At 34.4% G+C, this 21,489-nt stretch overlaps 1 protein-coding gene across 2 annotated transcripts; it reads right to left on the bottom strand.

Moving 5' to 3' along the window:
• Positions 1 to 2,439: 2,439 nt before the first annotated feature.
• LOC135683330 (uncharacterized) lies at positions 2,440 to 21,222 on the bottom strand. Of its 2 annotated transcripts, none has more exons than XM_065198559.2 (16): positions 20,695 to 21,222; positions 19,312 to 19,855; positions 18,565 to 18,811; positions 17,799 to 17,836; positions 16,608 to 16,646; positions 15,110 to 15,181; positions 13,237 to 13,439; positions 12,486 to 12,555; positions 10,950 to 11,171; positions 10,344 to 10,446; positions 9,626 to 9,668; positions 8,520 to 8,595; positions 8,293 to 8,364; positions 7,677 to 7,771; positions 7,090 to 7,180; positions 2,440 to 3,937 (listed from the first exon to the last, which is right to left on the bottom strand). In XM_065198559.2, the coding sequence occupies exons 2-16, from the start codon at positions 19,852 to 19,854 to the stop codon at positions 3,899 to 3,901; spliced, it is 1,953 nt and encodes a 650-aa protein (XP_065054631.2). In that variant the 5' UTR covers position 19,855; positions 20,695 to 21,222; the 3' UTR covers positions 2,440 to 3,898. The 2 variants fall into 2 exon arrangements, with proteins under 2 accessions (XP_065054631.2, XP_065054629.2); XM_065198557.2 differs by having other exon boundaries at positions 20,808 to 21,220.
• Positions 21,223 to 21,489: the final 267 nt, after the last annotated feature.

Here is a 21,489-nt window from a genome sequence, read left to right as displayed (position 1 = left end):
TTCGATACATCTTGCCTGATTTGGGGGCTGCAGCCACTGATCTAAAAAAAGATCCCCATGTCCCCTACACTGATGGACAACTAAAATTAGGTACTAATCTTTGTTGAAATTTTTTTTTTATTGATTTCCGTTTCGTGCAAAAACTACAGTATGCTGTCGCTTTGTCTCAGGATTGGTCTCGCTTCCGTTAACCTGGTTTCTCTTATATTACTTGAGGGGGCATATAGACAAAATAGGGTTACCCCGAGAGCTGCAAATAGGTATTTTACTACTGGAACCACACAATTTGTGTTGAGAAGTGAGCCTATAGGGATTGCTTCATGGTAGAATTTTCAAGCCTGAAATTCTTTACTCAAAATAAGCTGCTGATTCAATAAAAACAATGGCTATTTTTGGGAGAACTCGATTTTACGTTGAAAAGTAAGCCTATATGCTTTGCTGTATGTCCCAATTTCTGAATCTGAAGTTTTGTGCCCAAAATGAGCCTGAAACGATTTTATTTGAGGTAAAAACAAGAAATCTTGCTGGTTCAATAAAATCAATTTCTTTTTTGACTAAAATACACTTTTCGGGAGCACTAAATTGTTCGATGAAGAGTAACCTTATAAGCTTGTCTTCATAGGCGAATTTTTAAAGGTGAAATTCTGTGCTGAAATGTGCCTGAAACGATTTAGTTTGATGAAAAAGCAAACAATCCTGCTGGTTCATTAGAAGCGATTTCTCTAATCTCTTTTTTACCAAAATATATATCTGGGAGCACTCAATTTTTCGTTGGGAAGTACGCCTAAAGGATTTGACTCGTGGACGATTTTTAAAGGTGAAATTCTGGGCTCAAAATATGCCTGAAACGATTTAATTTGATGAAAAGCAAGAGATCCTGCTGATTCAATAAAAAACATTGTTTTTTTTACTAATATGCATTGTTAGAAGTACTAATTTTTTCGGAGAGAAGTAAGCCTATAGACTTCGGTTTATAGTCATATTTAATGTGAAATTCTGTACCGAAAATGTGCCTGAAAGAATTTAACTTAATGAAAAAGTGAGAAATTCTGCTGGTTCAATAAAAACAATTTCTCTTTTGGACTAAAGTGAGTCCTTTTTCAAGATTGTACCAAATTAGCAGGTCAGAATCCACATTAAAACTTGCTTTTGGTCATAAATAATCATTGAACATATATTTTTGAGAGTACTCAATATTTGCTAAAAGGTCAGCCTATCAGCTATGCGTGGTCGTCGATTTTTAAACCATTAACAATAGTCTCAAAAAATGCCTGAAATGACTTTATTTTATAGAAAAGCAAGAAATTCTTGCAATTCAATAAAATAAATGGCTTTTTTGTCAAGAATAAATTTTCTTGGAGCACTCAATATTTCTTAAAGACGTAAGTCTACTGGCTTTCATTAATTGTTAATTTCTAAAAGTGAAATTCTGGATCCAAAATGATCCTGAAGCAATGTTAGTTGGTTAAAGACGCAAGAAAACATGGTGACAATTTAATAAAAAGAGTTTATGCTTTTGACAAAAAGACATTTTCTTGGAGCACTCAATAATTCTTTAAAAGGTAAGCCTATTGGCCTTGATTAATCGTTGATTTTTAAAGGTGAAATTCTGGACCTTAAATAATCCTGAAGCAATGTTAGTTGATAAAGAAGGCAAGAAAACATGGTGACAATTCAATGAAAAGAGCTTTTGACAGAAAGATATTTTCTTGGAGCACTCAACAATTCGCTAAAAAGGAAACCTGAAGGCTTTGATCGATCGTCGATTTTTAAGATGAAATTCTGGACACGAAATGAGCCTGAAACGATTTTGTTTCATGAAAAAGCAAGAAATTTATACGACAAGAAATTTGCTGTTTTTGACAAGTATCCTTTTTAGATGCGAGACTATAGGCTTTGATTTTCAAGATAAAATTTTCAACTCAAAATACGCATAATTATTTAATTATTTAATGATTTCATTTAAAGAAAAAGTATGAAATCGTGCAGATTCAATAAAATCAACTTATGTGTAAACTCATTTGTTATGTAAGCTTGAAAGCAATTCTGATTATTCATTTAAAATAGTTGCTAACTTTGAAAAAGGTGTGCCTACAGATTTTATTTATGGTCAAGGTTTGAAGTAAAATTTTCAAAAAAAAACAACTGAAACAAGTCAATGGCACATAAACCAAAAATAAAATATGAGCATTTGATAAAGAAAGTTGAAATGTTTTAACTGAATTCAAAAAAATTGAAAAAAACAATGAGTCATTGTGACTCTTTGAAGACAATCGATAATTTTGACGGAAAAATCCCTTCTGAAGGAACTGAATCTTTTGCCAAATGTTCGGCCAATCATGTTGATCATTATTTTTCTTGCAAAATTTTATAAAGGCAAATTCATAATACAGAGAAATTTCATTCTTTTCTCGAATCATAAAATAAATGCATCATTTGCTCTTAATTTGATCTTTTCGTTGGCTTAAAATCAAAGTATGTGATTCAATCAAGGAGAAAATAACTATATGAAACAATGTATCGCATAAATGTTTTTTGTTTTCCATAAAAAAGTTTGAGTCAAAGGATATACACATATATATTTCAATTGTTACGCTATATAATCTGCTCAATGGCAATTTAATATAAAAATCTATTTGATTAACAGAAAATGTGCTGGAACAGTAAAAAATCGGAACAAATTCATATTAAAAAATTGATAAACAATAAACATGAATTGATATATTATATTTGATACTCAAAGGGGGGGGGGGGAACTGTTGGAAGAAATTTTCAAACTGAGACAAATTTGAATAAAGGAAGTAAAATGTTCAAAATTCTTTAAAACAACGCCCAGATTCTGACATAATCGAAAATTGGGCTATAGAGGGCTATCACTCTTCTATAGAATGGATTAGTGTAAATCACAATATTTTTTACTTGTTTTTTGAAAAGCAACGAAACTTGCTTTAAAGAATACAAACGTGAGCAAAGATTTATGTGATTTTGCCGTTAAGCTTCAAATTGTGTTTTACTGACAAAATGTTAATGGCAATAGACTACAAGTCATTTGTATAAACATGATTTTTTTCAAATATAAGCTATCCTCAAACAAATTTTGTCACCATTTTCAGTACAAAATCTTTTATCCAGATTGGAAGTCTTTCAGGGCAGCAAATTAAGGGATATGTTTTTTGCTAAAAACTGTGAAATCATTTAAACAGAACAAACAAAGGAGGTATGTGATGCTGAAATTCTAACATCCCCCATTTGAAATTCTACCACCCCCTATCAGAACCTCGCTTTCGAAACAACTTCGAGACAGAGAAGAAGAGAAATTTAAATGGTGCTTGTGTAAGCCTAAATACCACAACTAGCTTAGATACAACAGCTGATGCTGAAGTACTTTGGCGTGCTAATAGCGGTGGAGCTTGGCCATCCAGACCAATACAGATGGTTGCAAAATGATTGTTACATAGAGTAAACTTCAGATACCTTGGAATAACTCCTAGGTTCGAAGAAACGAACGTACAAGTTATTGGGTGGTGTTTTTGTAAGAAAATACTGAGGAAAGATCTAGGGGAGTTCAAAAACTATAATGCAAAATACAAATATTAGTTTAAAAATAGTTGTGCAGTTCAATTTAGCAAAATAATACTCAAGCTAATACTAATATAATTGAAGGTAAAAATGATTTTATAAGTATTTAGTGTTCGATACTTTCACGAACAGTAACGAAATTATCAAATTGGTATTTAATTAAAAAAATACAATTTACAATTTGAAGAAATCTATTTAAGATATTCGAAGCTAAATGATTTTATGAAAAATTTACATTGGATATTTGAAGGAATATAATACCTATCGCTGATTGCCAACCTGGCGTAAAACAAGGTTCTATTCTAATCCATCGACATTTTTACAAAACTTTCAGCACTTCCATTACTGCAGGGTTCACCTAGAAGCAATCAATGATTCAATAACTGAACGATCAGAAATGATCTAGAAAAATATAAACAAACAATCTTTTGGTGGTACAAAAAATTGAAATTGCTTTGAAGTTGTCGATTGGTTATATAGCTGACATAGAGTATGGTGTGTTGGATCATCAGTTTCGTAAATAGTGAGAAACTAAAATGAAGATGATCTATAAAACACAGTTTTATCGTGCTAAACAGTAGGATCTTAGAGTGTGATCTTTGCCTTCCTTGTTAAAGATTTCTGGCAATAATTAACTTTATAACGTGTACCCAAACTTTTTGTAAGCTGTAAGGATAGTATAGTTGCAGCCATTGGCGGCCTGGCAGGGGGACCGGGGGGCAGGGCACCCCCCAGCTGACTTTTTCATAGGAGCGTCAAAGCTTGTATCGGGTGCCGAAAACTCGAAAAAAGTTTGATACGGCCTACCTGTCTGGTTATTAGGTCTCTAGGAGGTCAGCAGAGACAAAGAAGACGCCTTAGAATTCAAAACTTTCTTGGGGTGCATGGCCCCTAAAACAGTCTCTATTCAGGGCACGTCTTTGGGCCCCTTAAGTACTGTATTACCCAGACAAAACGTTTGTACTGAGGAGTGTCAGGGAACTTATTGTTAAATTCTTTTGTGTGGAGGACACAGCATTCATGGGGCACACAGAAATACTCCGAAGACAGTCTGTGTTTGGGATGTCCTAACTCATGCCCCACCCTCTTCTAGAGACAATTTTGAATTTCAATGAGTCTCTTTGGCTCTGCTGACCTTCAGAGACCTAATTAACAGACAGTTCGGTAGTTTGACTTTTTCATCTTAGATTAGTCCGTCTGCTATATCAAGTAACTTCGACGAACGTATAGTTTTAGGTGCACAAGATAACAAGAAATAGTGTTAGAAAAGTGCATTCAAAGCTATATGTTTTTTCAAAAAGGATAATCTAAACAGATTACTTTTAACTCAAAACATTGACTTAATGTTTCTCAGGGACGCCGGGGAAGGGAGCGCAGGGGGTTAACTGCCCCTGTTGCCTTTTGATAGAAAGGGCAAGGGGGGCCAGAGTGCCCTTTTAATTTGTGTGTCATTGAAACCGGCTATTTCCAATAATCAGATAAATTTATATTAAATTCTGGTTGTAGTGCCTAATTCATGACGACACTTACACACGGAACGACATTATGCCAAAAGATAGCCAAGGTTCAAGATACGTACAGAAGATCGAAATAAAAAGGCAGACACGGAGGAATTGGTAGAAGCTGAGAATTATCTTACGAATGCGCTTTTACTCAAGCTTGTCCCCCTTGCCCCTTGGTCATTCCGACGTCACTGATGTGTCTAGTAGGTACTTAAGGTTTTTTTCAATGATCAGGCCTAATTTTCTCAACGGTTGCATTTTTTGGTCTCTTATAATATTTCTTCAAAGTTTTATAAAATATTTACTTCATTTTGTATCAATTGACATAGTCTTATAGTCATTGCTAGCATCTTTCAACTGTATCATAGTGAATTCAAAGATATGTTACAAATCGCATTTTCTAGCCCTATGAGTAACTGGAATCCTCAACTTATTGGCTAGGACCGACTGTTCCCATTATTTTGTTACCCCGACACCCCCTAGTTTGCCCCCTGATTGTAAGTTGTGTTATATGCATGTTTTGAGCTTGTTTAGTTGCCCCAAAGTACAAGTTTAGCAAAACAAAGGTAAATATTTTATCTGGCGCTTTGGATTCCCCTCTAAGGTGCCAAATGAACACAACAGTTACAAATAGAACAAAACCCTCATTTTACCACATCGTAGAGGTAACTCTTGGAATTTCCCCAAACATGTTCTTGACAAATTTCTGACTGCCAATCTTTTTAGGAAAAGACAATAATGTTAGTTAGGAAGGCGAAAAAGGCCAGGCCACCACTGGTTGCAGCCCCACCTGTTACAACTGCACCACCTTTTAGCCTCAATGTCAGATGAAAGGTTGAGAAAGCTTGTTGAAATTAGCATCGAACGGGATATGGCAGATAAAATAGACAAAGGAAGCCTCGTAATAAGTTTAAGTTTAAAAGTTTAATAAGTTTAAGTTTAAGTGTAAATAGGTTTAAAACCATTGCTAGCTAAAAAATGCCACTCTGAAATTAACTTTTATGTTATTAGCTTTTATGTGTGTAAACCTTTGCCAATGGAATTAACTCTTCTATTGAGGGTTTCAAAATATGTCAAACTTGGTTATCAATAACGAGCGTGATTTCTTGTACGGTGCAGCACCGGTTTCTCACCCAGACCCATTTATCAGCTCTACCCCTTCATTGTCCACCCCACAATTTTGGGGCTGGCGCCGCTCCTGTAGGGTAGAGTTTTCGATCTATGTTTTGATGTTTAATACACTGAAGACTGTCTTTTTGAAGCCAGTTTTAAAAATATAAATATTTCTACTAAGTTCCTCTCATTATTACTAATCAATATTGAACATTTAAAAAAGGTTATTGAGAAATTGCAAGGCCAGCCTTGGTTTAACAGCCTTGTTTGTATGGTAAGCAGGCTTTTAATCATTACAAAGAAAACTAGGGATCACAGTTTGATGTCTATAAAGTCTGAAATACACTTTATATCTCTTAATTAAAATAGTAAGAAAAGCAGGAACAAAAAGTTAAACCTTAAGTTTATTTTTCAGACTCACTAGCTTGGAAAGACATATTTAAAAACAGTAACAAAAGGCTCGGACTTTGGTGTAAAATCAGAAAAAATCTGCAAAACGCCCATGCTGGCCATGGCTTGGCATTTATATAAGACCAATAAACCTTTTTATTAAGACATGGAAAGTTTTAGATGGATGGAGACAATTGAAGAGTTGATCGTTAGTCTGGGGAACAATTGCCCTGCCCCTTGTCCAAAGTTTGACCTGATTCGGAAAATGTAGCTTATATTATCTTACCTAAAAAGAGGGAAAGTATTCTAGCACAAACACGTAACTCGAAATGGTCAGTTAGTTCCACCACTCAAAATCATACTTCACGCCAAGGGAAAAGACACAATCCTACCTCACAAGCAATGATAAAAGCATTTAATTTTAGAGGCCTTTTAATTGTAGTGCTCAAGAAAAATTTATATTCGAAAAATAAACTGATAACATGTTAGGATTAAGGAAACTCACATTGACACCTTTTAATTTCCACCTCATATTGTCAAAATCAGCGTCTTCTAATCTTTCCTTACCAAATGGATCTTTGCTCCGGAAATTTTTCCTTCAGGAAAATATAAGAAACCAAGTTATTTAAGAAGCCGGAACCAAATTATTTAAGAAGCCGGAACCAAATTATTTCAGAAGCCGGAACCAAATTATTTAAAAAGCCGGAACCAAATTATTTAAGAAGCCGGAACCAATTTTGCAAAATAAAAGAGATAGTTAAATTTACAAAAATTGTGTAAGTACAATCTTGGCCAAAAATGCTGAGACACTTGCAAAAAAAGAAGCTACTTACAAATCACCCGCCCCCCTTCCCCTCAAATCAATGTTGGGATTGGATTGGTAACCAATGTAGTAATCCCCACTTATTCAGTGGTTCTGGTGTAATCTCTTGCAATCTGTTGAAGCCTTGCGAAATCTGGCACAATCTTGCACAATCTTAAGTTACAGTTTACGTGACTGTCTGCATTACATCGAAACATTTTGCAAAGAATCCGAATTGTGTATAGATCATACCAAAATTGGTCAATAACTACAAATGAGCAGGAATCTACCTCATGTGTAGAACTAGCCTTTCTGAGAACGCTGCGATTCCAGAAAACATAGAAATATTATATTTCGATTCCGCCGACATATCGAGCTCAAGGATCTAGAATAGAAAGTAAGAATAATATGAATATATTTCCAGTATAGTATTACTGTATTACTGTATTAGTATCACTGTATTGGTATTACTGAATATACATTCATTGAGTATTACATTCATTTTAGAACTTGTATCATTTACTTGTACCAGCATTTTGATATAAAATAATGTTTCTAGGTCATGTAGCACAAGGAATAGAATGGTTAGAAGATAAGAAATTGGCTCATTAAGTTACTGGTGCAGTTTAAGTCAGCAGATAAAAGACTGAAACGTCTAAGTATTTCAAGAGGGAATGCCAGCTTTTTGGAAATTAAAGTTAAAGTTTCGCCTATGGTGTAATCTTATTGGCAGTTCTTTCAAATGACAAACGAGCTATTATTATAGATTTTACATAATAACACAATTAGTCTTTCTTAGTTGCTACTCTCTTAAAATTTAAAACGAGTAAATTTAGAAAGGAAGATAATATGAACAAAGCAATGAAAAATCAATGAAATGAAATAACATTTAATTAAAGAAATGACCTTTGTAAGCTCATCCAATTCATTTTCATCTATATAATTCACGTGGATATCTTTGACAGTTTTGACAAGGTCCTTGAAAAAAGAGAAGTTGTGAAAGACCAGACACGTAAGTTAATCAAATTCAACTTTAAGAAACAAGAATTTATAAAAACAAAACAAACACCAAATTATCTAATGATGAAAACATATAGTAAAGCGAATTTTCAAAGATAACAAAAATCACTGACTTTATATGATATCCATCCATCTCTGTCTTTGTCATTTTTCTGAAACGTACTTTTATACAGACTTCTCCGTCTACGACTAAATAAAAACAATATATTCTGATGAAGCAAATTATGCCTTTTACGTGATTAAAAATATATATTGCTAAATGTACAATTGAAAAGTTAACTTAAATTGAAAATGGAAATAATCAACAATCTGACGTAGTTATCACAGTAGAGAGATACCAGCTTGGCAAGACTAAGCTGTGTTCATTAGAGAATTTCTGGTCCTGATAAATGTCTCTTCATTACAATGTTTACATTTAGCCTAAGGTTAAAGTCGTAAATTACAATCGCTACTCGTAAATCAAACAACATCCATTGCAATTTCTGCTCGTAAATCAAACGACTTAAATCGCAATTCTCGTAAATCAAACTCTACCATAAATAAAAGTCGTAAATTCATCTCAGATCTAACTATCATAAGCACCATCTTATAGTATTAGTTGAATCTCTGCTAGTAAATCAAACGACTTAAATCGCAATTCTTGTAAATCAAATTCTACCATGAATAAAAATCGTAAATTCATCTCAGATCTAACTATCATAAGCACCATCTTATAGTATTAGTTGAATCTCTGCTCGTAAATCAAACGACGTAAATCGCAACACTCGTAAATCAAATTCTGCTTTAATTCAAAGTCACAAATTCATCTCAGATCTAACTATCATATGCACCATCTTTTAGCATTAGTGGAATTTCTCCTACTTTTATAAGATACAAAAAAATGCATTCCTTGCCTTGTTTGATAATGTTTACTGGCAACTGAGAGTATCACGCAAGAATGCAAAAAAGCTTATAGAGCAGTAACATCATTCATCTTTTCTCTTTATTTAAAATTCAAGTTGTTCCAAAGCGAATGTTGCCTTCGTCGAGGACTTATTCTTGGTTCGTATGGATTTGATTCATCAAAAATTAACTGTACGTAACGTAAACACAACTTGAATGCAACTAGACAGGAACAGAAACGAGAATGAATGCAACTAAAATGGAACTCGAACATTGGTGAATATTACATGCAGTATTGGTCCTACTAAATGCAACATGAAAATGCTGGCCTACTAACCTGATAACTGTATACCTCGTGACGTAATCCATGGGTGAAATACCTGAACGAGATATACAAGCAAATTTTTCATTGTATTTTTCGTAATTTGAATGAAAAATTGTTTTCCCTAGTGTCTAACTATGTTCTCGTTCCAACATTATCATTTCAAAGCAAAATAATTAGTTTGCTTGTTTTGAAAGAAACAGCTCAGATAAACAAAGGAAAGAGAAACAATTTTTACACGACTACAATCCCTGTCAAAAATCTTGAAATATTAACGTCAGTTTTCAAAGGCAAATTCATTCATCCCCCTCTCCTCTTAGGAACAAAGTTGGTTTACTATAAAATGACGGTGTAGATCAGGCAGTACTTATTTCGCGTGACTTGTATGATATTTGCCTAAACTTTTAACGTTGTTCTTGTGAAGCAGGGGTGGTAATATGTGGTAATATTCGGGAAAAGAAATGAAAAATAGAAAAACACAATGCGAATTTCTGGGTGTCATGGTAATTTTGGCAGGCATTGTAGGCAACTTTTCCATTGCCAAATTCATGAAAACATTTATTCCTGGTGCACTAAAAGCAGGATGATGTAAAAACTAGATGCAATAACATAGAACGAATACGAGTATCAATATTCTTTATGATAAAACTGTTGATGTAATATTCCGTCGATATTGCCTAAGAATGAAAAATCAACAATCAAGGTAGCAGTGTAAAAATGATTCTCAACTTACGACTTAAGATATGTACATCCATGGGTAATTCAAACCGGCAAGTTTCCTTTGAAAGAGAAAGGCGGCCTAACAGCCAAGGTTGATCGCCAAATAACTGCTGTCGCTGCAAATGAAAGTCCAATACAAAGAATTATATATAAAACATAAAATGATAAAGCAAGCTCTACCTTGGCAATGCATTTTCTCCGTCGAGAATATCCAGCACTACATAAAACTGATCGATTCAAAGCCAATCATGAAATTTACCTTTGAAAAGTACTTCTTTTTCGCACTATATCAAATTTATCAAACTTAGCCGGACTGCATGTTCTGGCATCTATTTTGGCACAGACTTTAAGTGATTGCAGGTGATTGTTAATGGCGAAAGCATTATTGTGTAATTTCTTTATTCCTGTTGTATCATTGTGTATATTGTCACTGTTGTATATTTTACGAGCATAAATGAAAAAATTTTGATCTTATCATTGTGTACAAACATTTTTTGATATTACAAAAGAAAATGAGTTGCGATGTCGAAAATGCAACTAAATGAATACCTTGAAATGAAACATAGCTCCAAACCAATACATAAATACAAAAATACATAAGAAATGGAAGCTGGCATACCTTTTCATCCAAAGTTTCTCGCATTACTTTTATGCTTTCTGGTGACATCATCAACTGACCAGCTTCAGCGACTGTGGCATACCCAGGTGCTTTGGTTTTGGGGGTCTTCAGATCCTTTATGTTTTTCATAGGCAAGCCATGTGGAAGGTTGGGTTTCAGTACTTCCATCTTCTTTTCTAGCTCTACTTCCTTTTTCTCTTCTGTTTTTGCCACTTTGAGATCCTATAGTGAAAACATAAGAATTAAATTAGTGTTTCTACAGCCAATAAACAGACAGGCAAGTGCAAAGTCGCTGCAAAATACATTAGATGGTGGCTTAGGACAACAACACGATCGCAGGTAAAAAAGGCCATATTTAATATGAGACACGATAGACTGACTAAAAAATTTGTGTTTGATGTTCTGTAAAAGATACACATTAATGTTTCTCGTAGCCAAAGATCCCAGGCCTTCTTACTCACAGAGCGTGAAAATGACAAATTGCCTAGAACGCTTGCTTAAGATCTTACGATGCATCCCTTGGGCGATAAAAGTATAAAATATAAAGTGCAAAATCAAAAGAGCAAAACATTATGGAAAGGCTTGATCTCGATCTTCCTAGAACATGGAAAATCGACACATAGGTAATCTGTGTTCTTAGTCGTCATTATTTGAGAATCTTTGTGCATTAGAATCCACCGATTTTTCTTTATCAGCTATCGCCAGGTGTATCGTCGCTTTCCCAGTATATGTTTTACATTAACTTTGGAATCAAAAAATTTATATAGGAGCAAATACCAGTTATATCGAGAACAGGAATTAAAACAACTTTTACTTCACCCCGACGTTCTTCTGTTACAGCTTTACATTTTCAATATCGGAATATAGTGGCATAAATTATGCAAAGGCTAGGCATAATCAGGTGCGAGAAACTTAATTAATTTTTCTAATCTTGTTGCCGCAACTCGACCAACGCGTGTATCTCTAACAGAACACTTGATGATTGGCAAGCAAACTTTATAAGATTTTCTCATCTGAAACCACAACTTTGACGAAAACAATATGACAATAACAGGCCGTTGAAACAAGAAACTGCCATCTATGCAAGAAAGTTGAATCAGGTCATGGCTAATTCTTTAAAGTAAAGTTATGAGAGATAACGCGCAAGAAAGAGAATTTTTAGAAATTCACCTGCCAGACCCGATCTAATCTTGTTAATACTAAGATTGTGAAGTCAAGATGTAACAATTATGCATAGTTGCGTTGCGTTTTTTACACAAATATTATATTGGAGTTCATCTCAATGATTTCACTATTCTTCGGGTAAATATGTTAAAAAATCCATAATAACAATACTGAAGTCAATTAAAAAGCCAGAAAAATCAACGTCCTCTTTCAATCATTAGGTGAATGAGATAACCAGCGTTCTGAGTTCTTTAGGAGAAAGAACGTTGCCCTCTTTTCCAGTTACTAACACCATCTGGTCTTAAAAGTGGCATATTGTGATCAATCAAAATCATCACAGAGCCATCACAACAGGAGCAACAAAAAGCTTACCTCGGGTTCGTAACAACTGCCCAGATCAAGCGTTGCTCTCATCGACTCAGCATGAACTTCGTTAAAAAGACTAAGAAAGAAATTCAGTTAACGGCATCAAAAAAGAAATAATCATTTATTTAATTACATTGAAAAGAGGAATACAAGAAATTCCTAAGGATTTAAAGTTGCAGGTAATGATAAATATTTTCTTATAACATAAAAGAACAGGTCGATCTGAACAAGTTCTGATAAGAACAAGCGGTAACTGTACATAATGAAAATGATTTAAGAAATTTTTAAGGACTGAAGCTTGAGGTAGAAGTAAATATTTTCTTGCATCATGAAAGAATGAGGTCTCAGGATCTGGAGAGAAGTTGTTATAAGAACGAATGAATGCAATTCTTAGGCTACAGCTGCACTTTTTTTAAAACGTTTTTTGTCAAAGAAAATACATCACTATACAATAAAAAGCAATATCAGATATTAGAAGTTAAAGGTTGATGCCAAAGGCTGAGACTTAGGTCGTGCACATCGTAATTTATTCTTTTCTAGTAGAAGACAAAGAAACATGGTTGAAGATGGGATTGGCTACAATGCAATAAAGTAACGATAAACTGAGCACAAACAGTGAAGTCACAAAATTAGTTTTTCCTCATAGTTTTCAGTAGCAGAAAAACACGACAAAAAAGAGATAAGAACAAACAAAGAATGACATCTACTTTGATGACGTAGTGAAACAATTAATTATTCTTGAATGGAAGCAACTCACTTCTTAAATGCATTTGCGTATCTCATTTTCATTCTTAGTTTTCTCTTTCTAGCTTCAGTTGGATCCTCTATTCGTTTCAATGTTGATGTAGATGCATCACGTGTTGATGGCGTCTCGCTATCATCGACGATAATAGAAGGCAATCCTGTCCCTGCGTCTGACGTTGAACTCGAGTTGTTGCTGTTGTCCGCAAACTGCACCCGCTGTGATTGTAATGAGTGAAAATGACATGGTTTATATTGATATAAACACTAAAAATCAAATGCTGACAAAACAACTGAAGATTATGAAATTAAGTTATGAATCAATCATTTAAAAATCCCTGACACTAGTGCCCAGCTGTTTTTATTGATCACTGCAGGCGTTCATCAGAAGTTAGAAATAAAGTTGTTTTGGACTGTTCACATATGAGTGAAAATTGTAATGGATTACGAAATGGAACCCAGTAAGTTGCTTAAATGTTTAAAAATATATTCACCTTTCAATCCTTTATTCTCAAATCACTCCTTTATTCTCTTTCACTAAGAATTCGCTATTGCTGACAAAAGCGGGCGTAGGTTTACGCGGAAAAAAGAACGAGCAATAAGTATCTATTTTGAGGTTGTCTGTACAGACTTGTAATCTCAGACAAATCTTGTACTAGAAAAAATTATGGTGGAATTATCCAAAAACGTCTTCATAGAGATAATTACGACTATCGTGTTGGATTCAAGACGTTGAAAAGAAATTTAGAAGATTGGATATGCAAGAGAAGAGTCGTGTGAAATGATAGAAAAAACTATTTTGAACAAGGGTTAATTTGGCCAAAACATCCCTTGACCCAATCAAAACAAAATTACCCCTTGAAATTGTACCAAAACCTTATTACCTTACTACTACAAGATACTGAAAAAATGCTTATATTGTGAGAGATACGGTTTTTATTTGCTCAATTCTTACATGGTCCACTTAAATATACAAAGTTGTAACAAAACTGTCAGTTCTATTGCCCCCTCTATTGGATAGCAGGGTTAGATATTGAGTAATGTACAAATACTAGGCTTTCGAAGAATTAGCTTCCGGTTAAAGCTTGTTCGATGTGAAAGTCACAAAACATGAAAATATATTGCGCCCAATTCACAATGATGATTCTGGGTAGGCACTCCAACCAGACAGTGGATATATGCTGCGGATTCTCGTATACTTCGCAATACAATAACAATTTCAGAGGATAAAAAATGATTATGCAGTGGAAGAAACTGTTGCAAAGTTTCAGTTATAATCAGAAGTGCACATTTATCACTTGTAAAAATTCGTGTTACCTTCTTCTGGAATGATTTATTGAGCTCCTTGGTATCTTGAAACGTTTTACTTCCAATCTTAGTACTGTAACTCAGATTAAATCTGCCATCTAAGCTATCCATGTTATTACTTAATGGCCAAAAACACTAATTCTCGCTTCTACTGTTCTATCAGAAATGTGCTTTAAACTAATAAGAGTGAATAAGCCGTACCTAAACTGTATTTGACGGACCACCAGAGAACACATGGCCGTTCAAAAAAAGCAATTCACCGTGATACACAGGAATTTACAATGCCGATGTATACAGAAATAATCATAGAAAAATGTGTATGAAACAATTGGTGAATGGTTGATAGAAACAATAACATTTATAAGGGAAGAATGTGAAAAAACTAGTTTTCGATTTTGGGCAAAGATTTTCGTGATTTTAGGCATGGAACATCTACAAGGGTACCTCTATTTTTGGCAGTGCTGTCTCTGAATACCCTTAGTTTAGAGGAACAACCCGCTAAAAACTCTTATTCTGTGCGCTGCTATATTTCAATACAGTAAAAAGTATTCATGTATAAAAAGACAATATATAACACCTACTCGATTTAAATCTTGATCACCAAAGTTGTTATTACTGCCTCGATCACCGAACTCGCCAGTCATTCTTGATATCTGCAATACAATTGTAGAATTTTTAACAAAATCCAACGTTAATCTCTTATTAATATCATCTAATATTTGCTTATGTTCCTTTGACCTTTTAGCCAACATAAGATCGATAGAAAAGTAAAAAAGTAAAACCAAACTGTTTGAATAGTATATAACGATATTACAGTGATTTTCAACACTTGGAAATTCTGAAGCCCTATTTTCGAAATCAAAGGCATTGAAATGCTAAAAGTACTGAACATTTAGAATATTAAACGGTGCAGAATACACCCGTTAAGTGAGACTCCTAAGGGACGGAAAAACCTGTCCCACTTAGAATGTCCCAGTATGATAAGGAAGTCCAAGTGACCAGGAATATCTGTCCCATTTAGCAAAAGTCCAAGTTATCCGGGATCTAACTTATCGCGACTATACTGTAATAGTCGTAAGAAAATACTGTTAAACCGTTATCATATTTTAAAGAGACATATTTTTCTGAGAAAAAACATATTGTAGTAAGCGAGAAAGCAAAAGTGTCATATAGACAGCTTACTTTTACTCTAAAACGTAGTGATAGCGATTTTAATATGAAAACTAGCAATTTCAAATCTAATACAACATTTAAGACGGGAATTCAGGCAAAAAAGGCGACATAGATTTCCTTTTTTTGAACAATAGAAACTACGAATAAAATTGAATTAACTGAGAGAGATGCAACTGGTCAAAGGTAGACACACTTTATACAAATAGGCATTTAAATTGCATATTAAGCAAAGAAACTAAATTTTTATGACGCTTCTTGAGTAAATTAGGGAGGACAAGGCAAACTTTTTAGAGACTTCGAATCTATTTAATATAACTATTATACAGACAGTGAAAAAACAAATTGAATCACATGATCTAAACCGAAATTAATTTTAGCTAGTGCCACTCTCTCTATTTTACTAAATGTTGGTTTATTTAGGGTTCGATCTTACTCTTGAAACGATTATATATATTAAAGAACATGTTTTGGACCAGCTCAATTAATGGTGAAACTTTCTAAAAGAATACAGAGATTTTTTCAATTGGAAAATTTTCTTAAAATTAAGCACTTTTATTTTCATGGATATAAAGCTAATACTTATGCCATCGATTTTTCGTGCCCGACCGTTTTCGGCTAAAGTTGGTCCGAATTTTAGCTCCATTGTATTTGTTTTTGTTACCTGTATTAAGACACTATTGCTTGAAATTTCTCAATATTTTGATAAAATTGTCAAAATTACTGAACATGTTTGTACAAAAAATTGTTCTTTTGGTGGAAAAAGTAATTGAATTAGGTTTTATGACATTGTGCAGGCAAGAACGCTAAAGAATTCAGAATAAATTAAACATTATCTTGAAGAATGAAGCGCGGCGTAAAGTGAAAAAAAATTGAAAATACGGCATTTAAGGCTTTGAAAATTTTTACCTTGGTATGTCCTGCATTGTTCATGTCATCTGTGTCGAGCTAAATAAAGCAAGACGAAATATGCAAAATAACATTATCAGGTGATAGGGTCAATCCAAAACTGGACTGGATGTGCTTACAGATTAAATGTCACATTGTGTTTCAGAATCGAATATCGAAATGACGGTAATTGAAAACAGGTATAAACGTTTTATCACATAAGTCTTCAATTTAAAAGAAAGATATATGGGCGGGAAAACAATCAGGTTGCTATATGACTACGGCAAAATCGAAAAAAAATCTTTGATATTCAAAATTTCAAAATACTTTGTTTGAGAACGTTTAGGCTGTCATGAATGGTACTTGCAAAATGGTGTATTGATTATTTTGTGACGATAAATTGGAAAAGTTTCTATGTTATCGGTGGCTCTGAGAGCTGGCAATTAAAATTTGTAAGAGAATAACTCAAAGCCAAAGAATCGAAGAAAAGAAAATCTTTTCTTGGTTAAACACAAAGGTTTTCACAACACTATAGATTATGTTGCTATGAGACAATCTTGGGAAGGGGTTTCTTTAATAAAAGGAAAATGAACCAGATCCCGCCCATTATCTATTGATCCCTGGTTTATTGGATGCATAGCATGTATAGGGGCAAGAGAAGTATCACCCTCCACCCACCCATTAAAAGAGTGCTGGCTCAATAATCTATTACTACAGAGCGTCACTTCAAGGCCTCCTAATTTTTTTTGAAGGGTTATTATACTTTGATAAAGGTCGTTTCTCTCTGGAGTTTATGCGATTAATCAGGACAAGCTTCTTACCATAATTCCATATAGGAAGCGTAAGAAGTTTAAACATAATTGGCTATTTTCCTGAACATCCTCTGAGGTAGAAGGCGACTACACAAATCCGTAATCGAAGTTAAAAGTTCTAGAGAAGTGGGTGGCACTTCCTACATTCGTTCACGGATGAGTAAACGGAAGCCTTTGGCAAGCAAACTACTTACACACCTGAGCTAATGCTTGAGGATTTTAAAATTTACTTGCAATTCGATTTATAAAAGGTGGAAATGAAGGAGAAATTTTAAATAACGTTTGGTTGAAGTGGCATCATTTTCATGCCTATTTGAGATATCAATTTATGTCAAAATTTTCTTTTCTACTGACCAGCATTATCATCAAATGATACTAAAATCGCGGTGTTGAACCTTACCTCAAAGAGATTCTTATTAAGACTTTGACCACCGCCTTCTAAAAAGATTATTGATCATGTTTCAATAAAAAAGAAAAGATTAAGTCAAAAACTGCAAGTTATCCTGGTAGATTTTGATACATAGCATCAAATTTCACCAGATTTCACACACTGGCGAATCAAAAGTCGAATTAAAACGTTCCTGGAAACCCTCATATTTTCATTTAGAATTGGATAGCTGTAGCACCTGGGGGATAGAGGGACCAAGACTTTTGTACCAAGTGAGGCTCCTCATTCTGTGATCCAATCTTTTTTCAGTGCCCCAATCAAAAAAAGGCATTCAGATTGGTAGAGAATTTCTGAGAGCAGCTACCACTGAAATTACTTTTATAAGTAGAGAAACACACATTTGTCTGGACGCATTGTGATTCCAACCATAAACTGTTTGTATCATCAATCACAATTGCAAAATTTAACTCTGTATTTGATAATGATATTTTATAGAGGTCTTCAATTTATTAAAAAACTACCAGAATATTTCAAACATGACATGTTGGCAACAATAGGAGAGCTTAAACTTTTTCTTCGACCTTTCATTTTTTTCTTTGTGTTGACTAGATTAATTTTGCCAGCTTGTTATAAGCAAATGAAAATCCACTGCTCTAATTGCAATGGTGATTTACAAATAATGAGCTAGAACTAACAAATCAAACCTAACATTTTAGAATTGCTGAATTGATTTATCAAACAAACCAAAGGAAAAGCAAATATGCCAAGCAAAAATTACCTCTTTCTAGGTCTTCAATGACAAACTCCTGGTCAGTATCTCTGCCCAGCTTTCCAGGTCTGAAGCCATGTCCATTGTTTTGAGTCACCATGAACTGGCCATTCATACCATCAGGTCTGTAAACAAGTTCTCTATTTGAAGCAGTAATTTGCGGGTCCTTGCCCTGCCTTATTTCAGTAGGTGAATGCGATCTTCCATAAATGGATTTTGATCCAACAAGCGGAACAAATTCTGCATTTGAATAATCCTGGGCAGAAACAAAGATGATTACATTTTAGTTGATAGAATATCTGATGTGGAAATTAACAAAAAGAGCTTAAGAATTCACATTAAATTATTGTATTTTAAAATGGCATTTGATGAGAGTTGGTTTATTAGCATTCGCAAGCTTAGTATACTTAAACTGTTAGCTACAAAAAAAATCATCTAGGCAAACATGAAATTGCCAGAGGAAACCCCTGGCAACAAACAGGAAATGAAATATATCAATCAAATTAAAGACAAAGATGTAAATTGTTATGATAAATTGATATCTACATATTAGAGCTTCCTAGCAGAAACATTTAGAGTTTTGGATCTTTCCTGAGTCACTGAGAGGACATTTGATTCTTTGAATAACTGAATTAATTTCTAGAATTGACTGCCTAATCCACAGTAAATGCAAATTCTTCATATTCTACTTTCTGATAAAAGAAATTACTAGTTATCACATAATTGGCAAATTACAACAACAGCAGTAGCAAATACCTCTCCTGCATGATTTCTGGAATGTCCTTGTTTAAATAGAGAAGCCTGCAAGTTACCAATATCATCCTCCAGGCCTTTATTTACACTGTCTCCTTCATCTACATGGATTTTTACGCCATGTCTGGATCTGGATGAAAGTGGCCTTGTGACTAGTTGTCCAGAGAACGCATCACCCAAATGCCCTTTGTGGCTTTTAGATAGATTGTAAACAGCAAGTACTGTCTCCTGTCCATTGACTGGAGATCCTGATCTTGAGTTATTTTGAAATCTGTTAGGTGATGCAGACCGAGATCCATGTTGCTGCCATGCTCCTTTGACTGCTGACATTGGTGGTTTATGTGGCTTCCATTTTGTATCTGGTACATGCATTGAATTGTGAGAGTACCGTGCTGATAAACCATGATCATCTCCATCTTTACTGTGGACAGACAAAGCACTCCCTGGTCTTGATCCAATCAGTAGGCTGTCAGCATAGTCTAATTTGATCTTCGATCCACCAATGTCTTTGTGCTTTACAGGGGCTAGCCATGCCAGATCCCCCATTCTTCGAGAAATACATAAATTAATCAGACACCTTTGGTAAGACTGGCAACACTAGCTATGATAGGTTGGAGAATGAGGGACCTTGACTTGAAAATGATAATATACAATTCCAAACTCAATAAATAATGAGAAAAATCAATATGTTATATATTTTTTAATATATGGGTGCACCCTTAACTTTTAGGAACCTACCCAATCTTTATACCTGTTTGTACCTTCCTTGAAAGCAATTTAACAATTTTTGGCAAGGCAAATCCCCAGTTCCGCCAAATAGGTTAGGGTCAGGGAAGCCTGCAGTCAGGGTGGTAAAAGAGGCAAGGTGTCTAAAAAGGGGCAAACAATAGCAAAATGAAGAAAATTGCTGAATTTGAGGAGGGCAAGGGGGCTACTGCCCCTGTGGTACAGGCTTCCTTGATTAGCAACCCAAGTATACAAATGAAAATCTTTATTTAGATTTCCACGATATACATATATAAATTCTGCAGGATGGGAGGAGGGGTTTAATAACTTTAAACTGCAGGATAGCGAGGGGGTTTCTTCTTGTTTAGTCTAATAAACTTAAGGAGCTCATCCTTTAAATGGCACTCTAAATAAAATTTCTCAATATTCTTCGGTTAACAGTAACTAGCTTTTCTTTTCTTATCGTTATCTCACATTTTTTACTGCACTAGTGCATTGAGATTTAAAATATTTCGGTAAAAGGTAAAGAATCTGAAAAATAATATGAAATTCACAATGGGGTGAGGCCATTTAAAATACTTCCTATAACTTTTGAATTCGATGTAATTAACTCGTAGATTTGATTATTTTCTATTCTTGAACTATTTTCTCGATATTTACAGTTTAAAATTTTCCAAACTTGAGTGCCTGTTGGCGATGTTTCCTTGTTTTGGACAGTGCCGCAAAATGTCTTTGTGTTTCTAGAAAATAAAATAAGAATAATCCATTCAAACCTGTCGAAGGATTATTTTATTTATTCAGCTGGTTTCTTGATCTTTCGTTCCATCGCTGCCAGCCCTTATGACATAAGTCAGTAAAAATTATTTGGCGGGTCAGCACACATGTCAGATAACCTCACAGCTTGAAAAATGCCGCCACCGCCAAAGGTGTCATTTTGTCGTCTCTTAGGAACCGAAATACAACTCAGCCTCTTTTTCAGCAGCTAAGTGAGAGGTTTGCAGTTAATTCTTCCTTTGGAAATGGGGACAATTAATGCGTGCTAAAATAAATTTGTAATATATAATTAAAAACAGCACGGAAATTTGTAGTCTTGCTAAAAAACAAGAACAAACCTACAGTACACGAATGCGAGCTTCCTGGAAATGTGAACTGGAATCCTTTCTGGAACTAGGCGAGGTCTACCACAAGGATCTGTTACCTAGATACCGTGAAAGCAAAATGAGAAATCAATTGACAAAAAATGCCTACTTACTACAATTCTTGGAAACAATTTGCATGTGTTTTCTGCCGTTTGGTGTTACATACAGCTGTCACCGAAAATTATGAAATAGGCCCTAGTTTTCTAATTTTGCGGGAAAAATTTTCTGGCCGATAACTACAGTAAAAACCCGGTAATAAGAACCTGGTTTTTTCAATTAGCCTAAACAGGTTATTATATGAATGGTACTTAAATTG

The sequence above is a fragment of the Rhopilema esculentum genome, chromosome 7, assembly GCF_057945365.1.
Source record: "Rhopilema esculentum isolate cy_ngs chromosome 7, ASM5794536v1, whole genome shotgun sequence".
In the NCBI taxonomy this organism is placed as follows: domain Eukaryota; kingdom Metazoa; phylum Cnidaria; class Scyphozoa; order Rhizostomeae; family Rhizostomatidae; genus Rhopilema; species Rhopilema esculentum.
This window is presented reverse-complemented; position numbering and strand designations above follow the sequence as displayed.

Excerpts from the sequence above, each read along its gene's own strand:
- LOC135683330 (XM_065198559.2), bottom strand. The coding sequence starts at position 19,854 with ATGGGGGATCTGGCATGGCTAGCCCCTGTAAAGCACAAAGACATTGGT. Across the intron at positions 12,556-13,236 it reads TACGCAAATGCATTTAAGAA|TCTTTTTAACGAAGTTCATG; the intron begins GTGAGTTGCTTC and ends TTTCTTTCTTAG. Across the intron at positions 9,669-10,343 it reads GGATGTACATATCTTAAGTC|GTATTTCACCCATGGATTAC; the intron begins GTAAGTTGAGAA and ends TATCTCGTTCAG.